Below are 18821 nucleotides of genomic sequence, written 5' to 3' on the forward strand. Positions count from 1 at the left end.
CACACCAACTCCATCTTAAGAAGCTTCTAATTTAGATTAGTTCTCTTCATATGTTTTATTTGTCCAATAGTTTACAGGAATGAGATGCACTGCAGCAATGACCAATGACATTTATATAGTGAGAATGCGAGTCTAGTTGTGGTCAAAAGCCTGTTCTGCTCATCAAATTTTTCAAAATTTTATACTCTCCAAAATAAGGAGTCTGTCCCGCTAAGATATGGGCCAACGAATATATAAATAGCATTTAAACTGTCAAGTAGTCAAAGTAAAAAATGCGTGTTTACAGCAGCCTTGAAGCCCTTTTGAGTTCAAGAGGGGTGTAATGCTTTCTTCCCATGACTGCTAAGGAAACCTAGGCATGATTGCCAATGTTTCTTCTCATATTTTCTTTTATAGTAGTTAAACCATTGAATTCCATTCCCAAATCCATATTTTATTCTGTCCCGTCCATGCCTATGCCTTTCAACAATAACCCACCACCAATAAATATCCAATATGAACTGAATTCTAAACAAACCAACATCATATTTCGTATCAGAGAAACAAACCTGTTCTACATCACATACACAATTATACTTGACTGTGACTTACAACTTACTGATCACAACCTCATCCTAATGCTTATAAAAGATACTCAAAAAGCCAGTGATCCAAATAATTCTTACCAGACACAGTTCAAAAGTTCCTAGTATGAATCTTAATATATTTACCGTGAACCCATCTGTAAAAACTCTTCCACCAAAGAAACAATTAGTTCGGCAACCTCCCCACCTCAAGTCTTGGAAGCTCAATCACAGTAGAAATTCTAGTGAACTTTAAATCAAGGGAGGGAGATGAGACAGATTATTTGGATGGAACATACAAAATCCAAAGCAGGCAGAGAAAGTTAAAAAAAAAGAAAAAAAAAAAGATGCGAAAAGATTGTCACATCATGGGATCATGCAATATATTGTCCATACTCCATACACTAACTAAACCAAACAGTACTACCAACTCATTATTGTAGTTCGGCTCACAGAGTGACCTGGTTGAATTCTAAACGCAAGAAAGTCAGACATGAGACATGGTCCCAGACATTTTACACACTACCCTTTATTGGGTTCAAATGTAACTTTTATCAATGTCATACCTTTTAATAACTTTCTAATGAACTTATTTTTAGACCAATCCATGGTTGGATTATATCTCTCTCCCTATACCTAAATATCTAATGCTTACAACATATCAAGATGATTAATACAAAATTCGGCGTTCATGTAAGATTTCCGATAAAATAAAACGACTGCATAAAACATAGCATTTCATAATTGAAAATTTATCCAATTACGCCATGATTCGAAATAATGGTAAAGCTAATTATTAGTAGTAATTTTGATCAGGCTTTGGGTTTGTTTTTTTTTTTTACTGGTAACATAAATAGTACTAGTAAATACCATCAAAGACTCGCGGATTGTGGCGACGGGACCACGTAATCAACGACGACCACACTCTCCAGGTAATCCCTAACCTTATCCTTCTGCGAATTCACAAACTCGTGATTCGAATCCACGGCTTCCAATTCGCTAACTCCAGGATAAACCGCGAGTGAGGCCAGCGAGTACCCCTTTGCTCTGGCGGGCGAGAAGTTTTCTCCATAAGAAATCTGACTAATCTGTGGGAAGCTATCTTTAATTCCTTTTATAGCCCTGAAAATCTCGGATTTCACATCCTCGCCCAGGTTCTCCTTGAGCTTTAACAAAGTGAGTTTTACGGCGGAACCAGAAGGGACCGAGTCCACGTGGCCGCCATCGGAGGAGACCCAATCGACGGCCATGATGTCGTCGATTATGGGGAGGACGTTTTCTTTGACGACGCTGACGTGGCTAGGGTGAGCTGAGTAGGCAGCGAGGTCGTCTTTGGATTTGTAACGGCTATGGAGGAGGTGGGTGAAGGTGAGGGGCTGGGATCTGGTGCGGAGGACTGGACCGGCTGTGATGTGGACCACTTGCTCGAGGGAAATCAGGGCGTTCAGGGCGTTGACCATCGCGTTGACCTTGGATGCGTCGGTGTTGTCCTTGACCTTGAAGAGGACCACGTGTTCGATGGTTTCCGACGACATCTTGACGTTGGTGGTGGGTTTGGACGGTGGGGATTGAGTGTAGGGTTTGAAGGAAAATGAGGGTTTGAGGTGGGGGAGGCGTTTGGGAGGTGAGAAAGTGTGGGAAAATGAAGGGGAAAAGAGTGTTCGGGCTTTCAGACACAGCATCCTCTGTGTAGGTGTGTGTTAGTTATCCTTAAAACAGTGTTTACAAAGTATTGGTTGATAGTTTAATTTGACAGTGATAGGAATTTGTTGGTTATATATATATATATATATATAAAGTTAGAAAGTTGGTGGGTGTTTTAATTTTATACAGTAATTTTTTTGAAATTGGAACAAACATTCAGTCTTGGTACAAAGTTTCTACAAATCGTGGGGTTTGGTGAGGGTGAATCCTCCACCAAGTTGGTGGTTGTTTCAACTTTCAAGTTTCAACTAGAGCTATCCGTAGGTCGTTCGGATTGGGTTTGGGCTCAACCGCATCCGACCCAACTTGATTAGATGGAATGACCCTCAACACGTCGCCGACCGAGAGGATGATTGAATTGGGCAAATTGGAGCTTCAACGAATGGCGGGTAGATTAGTCACAATTGAAGAATTGAAAATCGACGAGAATTTGGCATGAAAAAGGTGAAAAACAGTTGAAATCCAGCAAGATCTCAGCCATTTTCCGTAAGATCTCGGCTAGATCTAGCGAAATCGCTGGATCTAGCTGAGATCTTCCTAAAAATATCCCAAATCTCGTCGGAAAAACCTATGGGGTCGCGATTAGTTTAGGTTACTTGGGTTTTAAAGGAGGAGAACCAACATCCAACCTGTTAATCTTGGTTTTGGAGAAATAAACCTGCCGCCAACCATCAAATAAGTCAGTTCAGTCAACGGTTGGTCAGGTTTCGTTGGTGGTGGCGAGTGCATTAAGTTCGGCGGGTGGCTAGATAGCCCTAGTTTCAACAATAATTTTTAGCCTATCTTTTATCTCTCTCTCTCTCTCTCTCTCTCTCTCTCTATATATATATATATATATATATATATATATATATCTAGATATTTCCATTAGCGCTTTTTTTCCCCTTTTTATTAAATAGTAAAAATGGCATTTTATAAATGTTAATCCATCGCATTTATATTATATATAATTTTTTTTTCTACTAATGTATTTTATACATAAAACATAATGTAATGTTTTTTCTTTTAGAAAAGTAAGAATATTATTGGTTCATAAATGAGATACATCATGATCCAATACATGAAAAACAAGGAGGTAAATTCTCCATCCATTAAGGCTAATTGGTTTCTTGAAAAACAAAATATAAGGCTAATTGTTGTGCTACCCTATCACAAGACTTTAACACAAATTGAAACTGATATGACTAGGTTGGAAACAAACAACAACTAAAACACATCTTCAACCAGTTGAGCAACTCTTGAGTTAGTCGCTTAGTACAAGTCCATTGTTGAAAAATACTCACCAAAGTTCTATCCTATTGTGAACTAAGATTATTGAAAGATAGTGTAGTCAATTTGAGATGACCAATCTCCTAAACTTGAGAGAGGAAATAGACATTTTATGATCATTTTTCTGCTTACTTCATTCATAATTCCTAAGTACATAAATATTAGTGAGGAGATAAGCTTCATCACTACTGATGATGCAATAAATCAACAGTTGAGCTCCTCGTCGTAGCAGATGGACGATCCTGTGAATGAGGTCGTCTCTGTTGATGAGATATTTGCAAAATGAATTAGATGGAAGAGTAACACGTCGGTGTGGCGTCAGCCAAACTGCCTCCGATGCTTAAGTCAGTAAGGGAGAAAGATTCAACGGCTAGTGCGTTACAGAATCTTTGTCTGGAGGCCACAGCTCATTCTATGACCATTGCTCTGTCAGTTACGTTTTGTCATCAATGATAGTAGTAAATGCGTAACGTCTTCTCTGAGTGAATGACGATCTCTGTATAATGACGATCATAAATTTCTGGTTCATCAACTGCCCCCTTGTTCGTTACCCCGTCTTTTAGACGAGATAAGAACAAATTCGTCTGATGCTTCGTATTTTGTGTGCTTTGCATTTATGACGATTTGATGTCTAGGTGGTTAGGCGCCACGGGTATGGCTAGGATGTGTTCAACGTGCGAACATGTCTCGGTTTTCCCGCGTGAGTTTTGGTCACTTGTTTTGCGTTTTTCCCTCCTCTTTCCTTTTTTTTGTATTTTTCCTTATTTAGTTCTCTGTTCTAGGGTTTGTTTCTCGTCTGAGCTTCCTTTCTCTGTTCTACATTTCCTGGTAAGTCCTTCATGCTTCTTCTTCTTTTTTGATTCTTCCATGGTAGATTACTCTGCTGTTAGAGCAAATTGTCCTTCTATAGCTTTCTTTTTTGCTCATTTAGGTAGTTTACTTGAGTTCGTTGAGGGAAGAGTCTTGAGACGATCAGTTCCTTCGTAGGGAAGGACTGTTCGTATACTTCAATCCTTTCTTCCTTGTTTCCTTTAGTTTCCCATCCTGCTGAGGTAGCTAGGTTATTGAGGATGTCTGAGGTAAGGTCTAGTGACCTGGAGACGGGGTTGTCCTCATCTGATGATAGTGTGGTCTCGGAGGCCAAATCAGTTTCTACCCCCTATAAGGACTGGAACATCTCATGTTCTCTCTTTGAGAAGGACGAGAAGTAGATCAGGGATAGATTTGGCTATGTAAAAGTTAGGATCCTGAGTGACAAAGAAAGAGCTTGTCACTCGTATATTGATAAGGTTTGTTTCTATGAGGCTGATTTTACTAGCGGCCTTCGTTTCCCTATTCATCCCTTTGTTAGGGAACTTTTTTCCTATTTGCATCTTGCTCCGATGCAGTTGGTGCCTAACTCTTAGCAGATCCTTGTTTCTTGCATAGCGGTATGGATGTCTACTGATGAGGGTGATGTTATTAAGAGGGACGAATTCCTCCATTTTTATCGTCTGAAGAAGTCTAAGGACCCCGGCTATTATGAGTTTAAGTCGTGGGATAGGGCTTCTAGGTTAATCCTTGATTACCCCTCGTCTCTCCGAAACTGGAAGCCAAATTTCTTTTATATCTCTGGAAGTGGTTGGGAGTTCGTCCTTGGTGAGGATTTGGACGACGCCCCCAAGTTTTTTCATAGCTGGGGAGTTACCGTGTCTGGTGTGTCTTCCTAGTCTTTTTAGCTATTTTTCCCTTTTTCTAGGAGTGACGGTGATAGGTGACTTACTCATATTCTTGTTTGCAGTTGCCCAGCATCCTCGTCTAAAGGAGAGGTACCAGCTTTGTGTTGAAAAGGTAAGGGAATATTTGGAGATCGTCAAGGATTTTGACGAGCTCATCTCTCCTCAATCTTTATTTCTTCATTTCTTGGGCCCAGAACCGTCTACTAAGGTTCGGAAAGATTTGGAAGTTGTGAAAAAGAGTAAGTGCTTCTTTTCCTTTTGTCTTCTTCTTATCTCTCCTCTCTTTTTTTTTTTTTACCTTTTCTTCGTCCTTTTAGGAATGACGACTAGGTTTTGTAAGCAGAAATTAGCTGAAGTTCAAGAGAAGAAGGCCAAAGGCGGAACCGTCAGTGGCCTTTTGTCCAAGAAGAAGGCTAGTGATGTTGTTAAGAAAGATCCCACGAAAACGCCTCCCCCTACTAAGTGTCCTGCCTCTCCCACTTTGTCACTGGAGCTGATTGCCTATAATGGAGAGGAGATTAGAAAGAAGAAGAAAGCTAGTGGTAAATCTTTCCTTCCTACCTTTTGGGACAATACTGACACAGTAGCTTTGAAGGCCAATGTGGCACTTTTTGTGGATGATCTAACTCCTCTGATGGCGAAGTCATCTAGTGAGGTGATGTCGTCTCACATACAAAAGCTTGTGCAGGTATGTGCCATTGGTCGTCTTTGTTTCTTCTTTTTTCTTTCGCTTTATTTTTACTGGGGGAAGTTTTTTTAGGCTTTGGGGGAGTCTCTTTTCGTTTCTGGAAAACTCTTGGATTTGGAAAAGAAAGTGGCTGCGTCCGAGCCTTTGATCAAGTCTTTGTCCACTAAGAATGATACGTTTAAGAACAAGGTGGCCATCCTTACTGCTGAAGCTGAGAATGACAAGGAACGTGTGGCAACCTTGGAGAAGAGTCTACAAGCGGAGAAGGACTTCCGCAAGCTGAAGGACAAGCAAATTGGTGACCTGGAGCTGAAGTTGCAGAATGTTGGGACCACGGCGGTACAAGATTTTAAAAACTCTGATGAGTACTCTGATGAATTATACAAGTACTATGTGGAGGGCTTTGATCTTCTTGTGAAGTGGATTGCAAAGCATCATCTTGGCTTGAACCTTTCTGACTTGGTTATTGACGACGTTGAAAAAGAGCTTATGTCTAATCGTCCTTTTGAGGCTACGACGGAGAATGTGACCGAGAAGCCACAGATGTTGCTGAAGGAATGAAGGAGGCCACTGTTGTAACCCCTGCAAACCTTGGCAGTAACCTTTTATTTTTTCTACTCTTTTTTTTAATTATTTATTTATTTTATTATTTTATTATTTTTTGCAAGGAAAGAACAATATTTCTCTTTGGGCCTGTTGTTTTGGGCAACTAAACAATTCTTTTGGAATGATTTTCTATTGAGTCATATTTGATTCTGGTTGAGCAACTTTTTTGTACTAGCTTGTATATGAACAACTCTTTGAATCTGGTTGTGTTGGAATGATTTTCTATTGAGTCATATTTGATTGACGACCTTAGTCGTGTTTGAACAACTAAGTATTTTTTTTAGTTGTGTTTGACTAGCTTTTTATCGAGTCATGTTTGAATGACGATCTTAGTTGTGTTTGAACAACGTAGCATTTTTCAGCTGTGTTTGAATAGCTTTTTGTTAAGTCATGTTTGAATGACGATATTAGTTATGTTTGAACAACTTAGTACCTTTTAGCTGTGTTTGAACAGCTTTTTATTGAGTCATGTTTGAATGACGATCTTAGTTGTGTTTGAACAACTTGTACATTTTAGCTGTGTTTGAATAGTTTTTTATTGAGTCATGCTTGAATGACGATCTTAGTTGTGTTTGAACAACTTAGCAATTTTCAGCTATGTTTTAACAGCTTTTTATTGAGTCATGTTTAAATGACAATCTTAGTTGTGTTTGGACAACTTAGTACCTTTTAGCTGTGTTTAAACAGCTTTTTATCGAGTTATGTTTGAATGACGATCCTAGTTGTGTTTGAACAACTTAAAATTTTTTAGTTGTGTTTGAACAGTTTTTTATTGAGTCATGTTTGAATGACGATGTTAGTTGCATTTGAACAACTTAGTATTTTTTAGCTGTGTTTGAACAGCCTTTTGTTGAGTCATGTTTGAATGACGATGTTGCACTCTAGTCGTGACTTAGAGTCGTGGTATTGGAGCTTCTTTTAAGTTAACCATTTTTTGTTTTTTCTTGAGTGACGATTATGTTGGTTGTGTTTAAACAACTTTGATTTAGTCGACTTTGGTAGTTGTGTATGAACAACTTCAATGGCTATGATGCCATTGGTTGTACGCAAATAGCTTTTAATTCAAAATTTTAATGACGGAGATCCTTGAGACGTCTCCTAAGAATGACTCTAAAGCGTTGCACACGTTTTGATAGTGATAGATCATGGATAATCATTGATAAATACGCATGGATAATGCTTTCATGTATTATTGATCTCATGAATGACGAAAGTAATGGTTATCATACATATTGATATGAAAATTAAGCAACTTGAAAATGTAAAGCATTCCTTACTAGTAGTATTTCTTCAAGTGTTCTATGTTGTTAGGACATATGTGATTTGATGTTAGGAACATATGTCAACAGATTATGTATTGGCTAATCCTTTGACAAAACGCACTTTACTTGTAATTGAGTAGATCTAGGATGTGTTTAATACTTCAAGAAACAAGGTTTCAAGTTCAAGTGTTAAAACCATGCAAGTCTGTCCAAGAAACAAGTGAAGAAGTGCTGAATTTTAAATCTTGACAGCTAGTATCTAACGAGGTTTAAAAGCTGCTGAAGCCCGTGGCTCAACAGCTAGCTCGATAGATGGCTATTTATCAAGGTTTATGAAACTCAGTTTTTCAGGGCTGTTTTTCATCCAATCCGTGAGTATGTGTTTGGACTTTCTTTTCTCACAACCCTAAACATATATAAGGATTATTTTAAGGGCCGTATCAGGTTACACAGTTAAGAGCACAGTTGCACAAGAGCATAATTTCACAAGTGTAACCAGAAACCTAGTTTACCCTAATTCTTGAAGAAGTTGTTGTGTTTGTACACCATAGGGTTTTGTGACCAAGCAACTTCATGATCTTCATCGTGTGATGAACTGAAAAACTTTACAGCCAACATCCTTCTCAAGTTAGTGATAAAGTCACGTATTGGGATCCGCGCATCTTTTGGTTAGTCATGTACTGTGAAATGTGTAATACAAGGAGAGATTGTCACTACAGAACAAGGCCAATTAGGTATTGGGGTAAGGGTTCAACTATAGGTTGGTATAAGGTACTGGGATTCCTTTACTTGTAACCGCTTGTTTTGACAATAGTAGATTCTCGGGAGTGGTGACCTTAAAATCACCTGGTGAGGTTATTGCCGTATAGGTTTTCCCTATTCGTAAACAAATCACCGTGTCATTTTATTCCTGCTGTATATTTAGTTATTTGGTGATTTGTTTGTACTACCACGCTCATTGCATTTAATTGAACCTAATTAATTCACTTGGCTAATTAATTGGTTAATTTATCACAAGGGGTCAATACATTTTTGGTCTATCATATGTTCTATGATCGAGGTAATTCTTGGCCGTCTAAAGACTTCAGGTAGTAGGAGCCTTCTCTAGAATGACAGATTACTTCATAGGGTCCTTCCCAAGCTGGCCCTAACTTTCCATGGGATGGGTCCTTTGTTGCCTGTGACACCTTCCTAAGGACGAGGTCTCCTGTGTTGAACCTTTTCACTCTGACCTTTCTGTTGTAGTACCTGGCCATTGCTTCTTTATGTTTGGCTATTTGCTTTATAGCTTCTTCTCTGACATCATCAATTAGGTCCAGACTGCTGTTAAGCTCCTACTGATTCTTCTGCTCTTCATATGTTTTGACTTGGAAGCTCGTCAGTCCTGGACGACGGCCTCCGTGCCAAACGTTAGTTTGAATAGTGTTTCTCATGTTGGAACTCTTGTAGTCGTCCTATATGCCCAAAGGACATTTTGTAGTTCTTCAAGCAATGCCCCTTCAAGCTTAGTTTTGATAATTTTGAGCAAGCTTCTGTTCGTCACTTCTATCTGGCTGTTGGCCTGAGGGTGTCTTGGAGAAGAGTAGTGATTCTTGACTCCTAAGTCTTGGCAAAATTTTTGAAACTAGGGGTTGTCGAACTGCTTTCCATTGTTTGATATTATGACGTGTGGGACTCCAAACTTGCAAATGATTTTTTTCCATACAAAGCTTGTGACTTTAGCCTCTATTATCGTCGTCACTAACTTGCTTCTACCCATTTTGTGAAATAGTCAATTGTGACGATCAGAAACTTGAATTGCTTCTTCCCTAGAGGGAAGGGACTCATGATATCAATTCCTTATTGGGTGAAGGGCCATGGTGAGGGTATAGGTGTCATCATCTCTCCTGGTCTCGTCTGGACATTTATGAAGCGTTGACACTTGTCGCATGCTCTAACGATGTTGTATATATCTTTCTGTAGGGTTGGCTAGTAATATCCTACTCTGGGCGCCTTTCCTGTTAAGGATCTCGCCCCGGCGTGATTTCCACAGATTCCCTCGTGTATCTCATGGAGCACATAATCTGCTTCTTTAGAACTGGCGCATCTTAGACAAGGGAGCGAATATCCTCGTTTATAAAGCACGTTGTCAATAATGACAAAGCGAGTTGCTCTGATTTGTATCTTCCTTACTTCCATTTTATCTTCAGGGAGCCATCATTCTTTCAAATAACAGATAATGGGAGTCATCCACTCGTCTTGTTCTTTTATCTTCAAAACTTGCCCACCTTCTGTGCTTGGCTGCCCCCTTATCTCTACACATAGTTCAGATGTTGCACCATAGTCATTTGACGAGGCCAATCTTGCTAGGAAATCAGCTTCTACATTTTTGGTTCTTAGGATTTGCACAAATCCTAGGTTGTCAAAGTGTTGTGAGAGTCGTTGGACGATCTTCAAGTACTTCTGCATCATTTCTTCTTTAGCTTCGTAATCTCCCTTCACTTGTCAAAATTTTAGCTGAGAATGAGCTTGGACGATGAGATTCTTTGCTTCTAGAGCTTTTACTAGGCTTAGCCCTGTTAGAAATGCTTCGTATTCTATCTCGTTATTCATTGCTGGGAACTATAATCTGACAGCATACTTCAATGTTTTATTTTCTGGAGATATGAACACTAATCCTGCTCCTCCTACTTTCCTCATTGCAAACCCATCCGTTTGTACCGTCCATGTTTCCATAGGAGGTTCTTCTTCCTTATAGGGGTAAGTAAATTTTGCAATGAAGTCTGATGGTGAACTAAAAATTGAATTAACTCTAATTCATACATAAAAGTCGTCCAGACTAGAAAGATTATCCTAGCATAAAAAGGTCGTCCCTTGTAGGACGGTCGTCCATAAGCATGAAGGTTGTCCATGAGGAAAGCTCATGGACGACCCTCAACACTTGGAAAACTTCCAAGTGTAAGATTTATATACAAGAGCTTATGAATCGGACCACGTGTAACCATTTTGATACATGAGCAAGATCTTGGTTCATCGCTATAACTTCCTACTAAGTACTTAACTTCCAATGGCAGTTGTAGAAGATAAGAGTGAACATTCTAACTTCTATAGTAGTTATGGAAGTTAAGTCTGAACCTTTAGACTTCCACAAATATTGGGAAAGTTACGAGACAAGTAACCACTCCAAAGCACACTATATAAGCACTCATCCTCATCAAATGAAAGTAAGTTTTTACTACTCCTAAAAAATTGGAATTCTTGAGTCCTAAAGGAAAAAGTAACTTAAGCATTGGAGGGTTCTTGGCCCGTTCAACCGGGTCTCCTTTGATCTTGTGTCTTTTTTTTTTTCCAACCCTTCATCACTAGTCCATTGAAGCTCAGAGCATTTAGCCTTCTGATTTTTTGTGCATCATCAGTTGGTGCCATCTATGGGAAGATTAATTTTATGTTTTGCAATTTATCTTCCTTCAACAAAAGGCTGCATGGTTCGGACAAGATCAATGGCCGCTAGTCCAGGCCACCAGGAGAGTGGGAATGCTTCTAGTAACCCCAATCGTGATCGCCAGTCAGCACCTGTCATGCATCCATCTTCCATCCAACACATACAGTCCATGGTAGCCGCCATGGTGGAATTAGAACCAAGAATTGACTAGGGAGATTAGTTTAAGGAGGCAACACCATGAAAGATACATGGAAGGGCAAGCCTAGAGTCAAGAAGTTAGAGAAGGAGAAAATGTTGAGCTTGAGAATCAATCAAAAGGTATTGCCTTATGAAGGGTGCCACACTTGGAATGGGAGATGGATCCAAGGAGGAAGGCCATGGATGAGATGAGGGAGAACATGAGAAAGGCGAATCCCGTAGATGATTTAGTCCATCGGACTAATTCCCCTTTCATGCCTTCCATCAACAGTCATCCCTTGCCTTCTAAGTTCAAGATGCTTTCCTTGGACTTATATGATGGAACGCGCGATCCTTTTGATCATATCGCTACTTTCAAGACTACAATACATCTTCAAGGGGTTCTAGAAGAGATTATGTATAAGGCATTTTCTACCACCCTTAAAGGGCCAGTACGAGTGTGGTTCAGCAAGATACCTCCAAACACTATGAGCTCTTTCGAATAATTGAGTAAGTTGTTTGTCAATAATTTTATTGGAGGACAAAGGCATAAGCATTCCTTGTCTAGCCTGTTAACTATAGAGCAAGGAGAAAATGAAAGCTTGCGGTCCTTCATTACTCGTTTTAATAGGGAAATCTTGACGGTAGACAAGATGGACAGCAAGTTGTTATTGGCAGCCTTCCATAATGGAGTTAATTCCAATTTATTCATCCATAAGCTTTATGAGCAAGAGCCTCAAACCATGGCTGAACTCATCCATTTAGCCCAAAACTTCATGAATGTGGAGGATGCTATCATAACCAAGAAGAGGAAGACGAAGGACCGAATGGAAGCAGATCTTCCACGCCATCCAGAGCAGGGTACTCGTCCAAAGAAGGCTTGGATGGGAGAGAAGAATGATTGAGACAACAAGAAGGCAAGTTCTTCTTCAACAAGGAGTCAGCAATATACGCCCTTGAACATGCCACTCGAACAAGTTCTTATGCAAATAAAAAATGATCCATCCTTGAAGTGGCCAAAAAAAATGAAATGAGATCCCAACAAGCATAATAGGAACAACTATTGCCACTTCCATAGAGACCATGGGCATGACAACGGCGAGTGTTTTGACTTGAAGCAGCAGATAGAGAATTGCATCAGGCAAGAAAAATTGAGAAACTTTCTTGGACGAGATCATAAGGATGAGAAGTTGAAGGGAAAGGTAGAAGAATCGTCACGGCCCCCGCTTGGAGAGATAAGAGTTATTACAGGAGGGACCTAAACAGTGTAATCTTCCATGTCAAGGAAGACGTACTTGAAGGTGGTGCAAAACGTCTAGCTTTCTAGAAGACCTCCAAGGATGAGAAGGGTAGATGAGCACTCCATTACCTTCAAGGATGAGGACACTGAAAGGATGCACCACCCACATAACAACGCGATCGTCATTACATTTATCATTGCTGATTCTATGACTAGAAGGGTGTTAGTAGACAATGGAAGTTCGGAAGACATTTTATATTACCCTGCCTTCTAACAAATGAGGCTTGGACAAGATCAAGTTTGTCTAGTAAATTCGCCATTGGTAGGATTTGGAGGGATGAAAGTGCTATCTGTGGGCACCATTACATTACTTGTGGTGGTAGGAGCATATCCACAGTAGATAACCAAAGAGGTAAACTTCCTGGTTGTGGACTATTCGTCCTTATACAACGCTATCATTGGAAGACTGACTCTAAACAGTTGGAAGGCAGTAATTTCTACCTTCCATTTATCTGTTAAGTTCCCAATAGATCATGGAGTAGGTCAAGTGCAAGGAGACCAATTAGCCACCAGAGAATGCTATCTAGCCATGTTAGCTATGGACGAGCACATGCAGACAATGATCATAGATGAGAGAAGAGTTATTGTAGAGCCCATGGAAATGCTAGAAGACATCCCTCTAGAAGAAGGTAATCCTGAGAAGACGAAGCAAGACCTCGTCCAGTTCTTAAGGAAGAGTATTGATGTTTTCACAGGGAATTGGATACGCTCAAATGATATAACATGAAGTTGAATCCGAGCAAATGTGCTTTTGGAGTTTCATCAGGAAAGTTTCTTGAGTTCATGGTTTCACATAGGGGAATTGAAGCAAATCCCGATAAAATTCAAGTGATACTGAATATGGAACCACCAAAGAACATCAAAGAAGTCTAATCTCTCACTGGGCAAGTTGCCGTTCTCAACAGATTCGTCTCTAAAGCTACTGATAAGTGTTTACCATTTTTTAAGGTACTTAAGAAGGCATTCAAATGGATGGACGAGTGTCAAAAGGCCTTCCAAGACCTTAAGGCTTACCTCACAACAGCCCCTCTGTTGAGCCCGTCTATACCATGTGAAGAATTATATTTGTATTTGGCAGTGTCTCCACATGCAATGAGCTCAACATTAATTAGAGAAGAAGGAAAAATACAGAAGCAGGTTTATTATACGAGTCGAGCGCTAAGAGGAGCAGAAGGATGATATCCTATTATGGAAAAGCTAGCCTTTGCTTTGGTCATAGCTTCTAGGAAGTTACAACATTATTTTTAGGCTCATGTCATCAATGTCTTGACAAATTATCCACTCAAGAAGGCAATGAACAAGTTAGCAGCCATAGGATGACTAATCCAATGGGCCATAGAACTTAGCGAGTTTGATGTCAAACACCAACTAAGAAGCGCTATAAAGGCTCAAGTATTGGCAGATTTCATTGCTGAGTTCACTCCCAACCAAGGTGGGTTATATGAGATTGATGAAGCTCAGAGGTAGGTCGTCTATGTAGTATGTTCATCCACATTATATGCATGAGCAATTGGAGTTGTGCTAAAATCCCCTGAAGGGGACAAGTTGAAATATGCAGCTCGTCTACAGTATCAGACAACTAATAATGAAACTGAATATGAAGCTCTCTTTAAAGGGTTGGAAATGGCTAAGTACTTAGGGGCAGAGTTAGTAGTCGTCCAAGGAGATTCTCAATTAATCATAAATCAAGTGAATGGAATGTGTGAGGCTAGGGAAAACCGGATGAAGAAGTATCTTAGCAAGGTGAAGCGGCTTGTCAAAAAATTTAAAGAAGCCACTTTTGTTCAAATCCCAAGAGAGGAAAATATGGAAGCAAATGTTTTGGTAAAAGCAGCTTCGGCAAAGGGGGCTATGGACAAGTATGACAAAGTTCAGTACATGCCAAGCATAGACTTTCTAGAGGTATAACAAATTAAAGGAGAAGAAAATTGGATGACTCCAATAGTAGTTTACCTCAAAGATGGAAGGCTTCCAGTGGACAAGGACGAGGCTAGAAAGTTAAGGATCAAAGCTACTAAGTATATCCTCATAGACGAGGTATTATATAAAAGAGGCTTCTCTCATCCCTACTTAAGGTGCTTAGTTTTGGACGAGTCAAACTATGTATTAAGGGAGGTTCATGAAGGAGCATGTGGAAACCACTCTGAGCAAGAGTGCTAGCCCATAAAGTCGTCCATGCAGGTTATTACTAGCAAACAATTCAAGCAGATGCTAAGGCTTATGTCAAGGTGTGCGACCAATGTCAACGTTTCAGCAACGTCCTTGAATAGCCATCAGAGTATCTCACCCCAATGATGGCCCCGTGGCCCTTTGCGCAATGGAGACTGGATATCTTAGGTCCATTCCCACTTAGAACCAGGTAGATGAAGTTTTTGGTAGTAGGGATCAACTACTTTACTAAATGGGTGGAAGCTGAATCCATAGCCAAGATCACATAGCAGAATGTCAAAAACTTTGTTTGGAAGAGCATCGTATGCAGGTTTGGGGTACCTAGGGTATTAGTGTCTGAGAATGGACGACAGTTTGACAACACACCTTTTAGAGAATTTTGCGAGCAATTTGGAATAAAAAATCATTATTTCTCACCCCCCACCTACAAGCAAATGGACAAGCAGAAGTTGCAAACCGATCCTTGTTGAAAATCATCAAGACTCAGCTTGAGAGGGCAAAGGGAGTATGGCCAGACAAGCTACCAGGTGTTCTATGGGCTTACAAGACAACCGTGAGGACCCCCATAGGGAAAACTCCTTTCAAACAAGCCTATGGGTGCGAAGCTGTGATACTTGAAGAAGTGCACATGGTGATGAAGTATTAGGACGAGGATAACAAAGAGCAACTTCGTCTAAACCTTGATCTGATAGACGAGGTAAGGATGAATGCGGAGTAAAGGACAGTAAGGTATAAAAACCTCATGGCTAGACAATATAATGCAATGGTGAAACCCAAGCGTTTCAACATAGGGAATTTCGTCCTAAAAAGGGTCTCTTTGGCAACCAGAAACCCAGCCCAAGGGAAACTAGGACCTAATTGGGAAGGACCCTACAGGGTTATTAATTGCAAGAGACAAGGATCTTATTACTTAGAATCCCTAGACAGGAGAAAGCTGGAGCACCCCTGGAATGTTGAGCATTTGAGAAAATATTACTAGTAAGATATCAGCCTGGACGAGATCATCCTAGACGTTGTGTCTATCCTAGACGAGTTGAAGTTATGTGTTACTTTTCATTACTTGTGTTTGTTATTAATAATATATGTTATGCCTTAATTACCTAAAAGTGTATGTTTCTAAACTACGCGTTGTCTACGGACTATGGACGAAGTCATGGACTTGGTTTGTTTGTTTGTATCTTTAATTCCCTAAAGGCACCAGCTTCTAAGCATGTGCCAAAACTTGCGGACGATGTTTTGTAAGTAGTGTTTACAATGTATAATGTTGTGTGAATTTCCAATTCTCATGATGATGATGCACTCATTAAAACTAATCCACAAGAAGGCTAAAAGCCCTGGACGAGTAAAATCTCTAGACGCAGGGATGTGACGTCTATATGCTTTCCTTAAAATAAGGATAAAGCAGAAAAATAAGCTTAAGGTGTATTCGTCTAACCAATGGACGAGGAAAAACCTAAAGTATATCCGTCCAACCAATGGACGAGACAATGCATGCACGTAAGAGTATTCAAGAATCCATGGATAAATGTAACCAACCAAAACAGTCCAAATCTTTGGATGAGTAAAAGCTGAAAACGTCTTGCTAAAAGAGGATTGTAAGCCATCCAGGATATAGACAAGCATTAGAACCAATTGTCGAGTCTTTGGACGAATAAAGCTAGTGAAGGCAACGCCATTCGTAAGACGAGTTACACTTGTAAAATTTAAAGAACGGTAAAAACATTGAACATGAGGAAACTTAACATGGATGAGCTAAATGCCTTCATGGGTGGATGGACCACATTTAAACCAGTGTAATATGGGTGATGTAATTAAAGAAAATTCGTCCATACAATAACATGTTCAATAGTAAATAAAAAATGATGGAAATAAACATTCATTCATAATAAGTTTAGAAAAGGGTAGACGACCACCGTCCAAAAACCCTTAAATAAAATAAAAGCCTAAAAGGCAAATGTTTGGAAGCTCGTCCTAAAGATTATAGATGAGTGAAATATACTTGAATAAATTTAAATGGTCCAAAACAATGGACCTCATGCTTAGAAACAAAAAAAATAAGAAGAAACTAAGATGATAAACTTTTGCACTTTTACTTTGGGGGGTTCTCTCTAGTTTTAGGCTCGTCTTGGGCAGGCCGGGTGGTAGCATCGTCCTCAATATTAACGTCTTCGGAACTCGTCTGGAGGAGAGAGCTGGCAGCACCAAGCTGGAGTTTGATGGAGCTAAAGTGAACTTCAGGGAAGCATTCAATAGCGTCCATGCAAAAATCTTCAAAACTAGTAGCGTAGTTCGTGTCCAGAAGGTCAGTGAATTGGTTGGAAGCTCTGAACTCCTCAACACCGTCCTTTTTGGCTTTCTTGAGAAGGGTGCTCAGCTTGTCATTGTCAACAATGTCAGCCTTCAGTTCCTCAATGAGATTTTTCAACTCTTTGACCTCGTCTTTAGCCTTGCCCGCCACTTCAGCCTTGCCCGCCGCTTCAGCCCAACCCCTACAGTCGTCCTTAACTTGTTGGATCCTCGTCTTAAGCTTGATCCTTTCCTTGTCCATCTCTGTGGCCTGCCTGGACGCTGCAATGAACTTTGACATTGCCTACATAAGTGGTTAAAAGTTCTGTTAATAAAAAAGAAAAAAAAACATAGAATGACAAGACAAGGTAAAAGTGAAATTACTTACCTTGAAAAGGTCATGAATAGCAGAATGTTTAAACGCTTTCAAAGACATGTCATAGCACGCAGCCACGTCCTCATCAGTCATAGCCTTTTGGAACCTTTCCTAAGCCAACAAGGTTCATAGGAACTCTTGGAGGAGGCTAAGACGAGGCAGGAGTAGTGGTTGTGGACGGGGTAGCTCCACAAGGTTCAGACGCATCCATATCATGAATTTGGATGGATGACTGTTGGGAGGTAGGAGGGACAATGCCTGGCTTGGACGACCCATGCTTCGCCTTCTTGTTTCCTCGACGACTAGGAAGATTTCCCAAATCAAGCGTCTTGGATAAAGTTTTCCTTTTATCTCCAGCAGAAGGACGAGGCTGAGATTGAGCCTCTGGCTTGGTTACCTCGTCCACTACCTCCTTTCCTTTGTTTTCTCTCATAATTGCCATCCCTGAAAAGAAAAACGTTAGAATCATTTAAAAGGTAGTATTAAAATAAATTCTTTAAGTAAAAAACTCACGTTTACGAATAGTGAGCTCGTGAGCTATAGCTTCAGGAGATGGTTCAGGACCAAGTCCCCAAGTGGCAAGACGTTGAAGGGTGACTAGTGAATGAAAACTCCTGTCAACGTATAGACGAGCCCTCTGGACGCGTTCAAGATAGAATCTGCTTAAGGATGGTCATCTAACAGCTATAGAAAAAGAGAGAAAAAAGAATGGTTAGATGATTATAAACAAGAATAAAAATAATAAAAAACATACCTTTAGGACGAAGGTTCCCTAACTCTCTAATATAAGGGGAAAATGGATTCTTGCCAACCTCAACAGGGTGTTCAGCCTAAAAACCAAAGACGAAGAAAAACTCCGCCTTCCCGTTTCTATCAAAAGTTACAAGTGATTTTATTAATCTACAATCTTTGCCCCTAGCTGTGAACTGATAATAGCCAAGGGACTGGTTAATCTCTGAGGGTTTGTAGCAGTAAAGGAACTCATCCATAGTGAGAGGACGATCCCCTTCAAACACTTCCCTCCATAAAACTTGTATAGAGACAACCAGCCTCCATGCATTAGGATTAAACTAACATACTCCTAAACCTAACCTAGTTTGTAACTCCCTAGCAAAGGCATTGAGAGGTAAGCTAAGTCCCCCTAGAAAGTAGGCTTCATTAACAACTATTCCAAGACGAGGGTCACAACACCATTCCCCTTGGATGGCTAACCAAAGGTTAAGATCGTCTGGAATTTGATACCAACTCCTAAGGGAAGCAAGTCTTTTCTCATCCGTCCTGG

The 18821-nt window shown here is 40.1% G+C and overlaps 1 protein-coding gene across 2 annotated transcripts in view; it reads right to left on the minus strand.

The window, feature by feature from the left end:
* LOC142621482 (stress-response A/B barrel domain-containing protein UP3) overlaps positions 1–2317 on the minus strand; it is a 55712-nt gene extending 53395 nt beyond the window's left edge. For both annotated transcript variants that reach the window (XM_075794734.1, XM_075794733.1), the window contains exon 1: positions 1434–2317. In XM_075794734.1, the coding sequence (XP_075650849.1) occupies positions 1436–2245 (810 nt within the window). In that variant the 5' untranslated portion in view covers positions 2246–2317 and the 3' untranslated portion in view covers positions 1434–1435. The remainder of the gene's footprint in view (positions 1–1433) is intronic.
* Positions 2318–18821: the final 16504 nt, after the last annotated feature.

The sequence above is a fragment of the Castanea sativa genome, chromosome 1 (genome assembly GCF_040712315.1).
Source record: "Castanea sativa cultivar Marrone di Chiusa Pesio chromosome 1, ASM4071231v1".
NCBI lineage: Eukaryota > Viridiplantae > Streptophyta > Magnoliopsida > Fagales > Fagaceae > Castanea > Castanea sativa.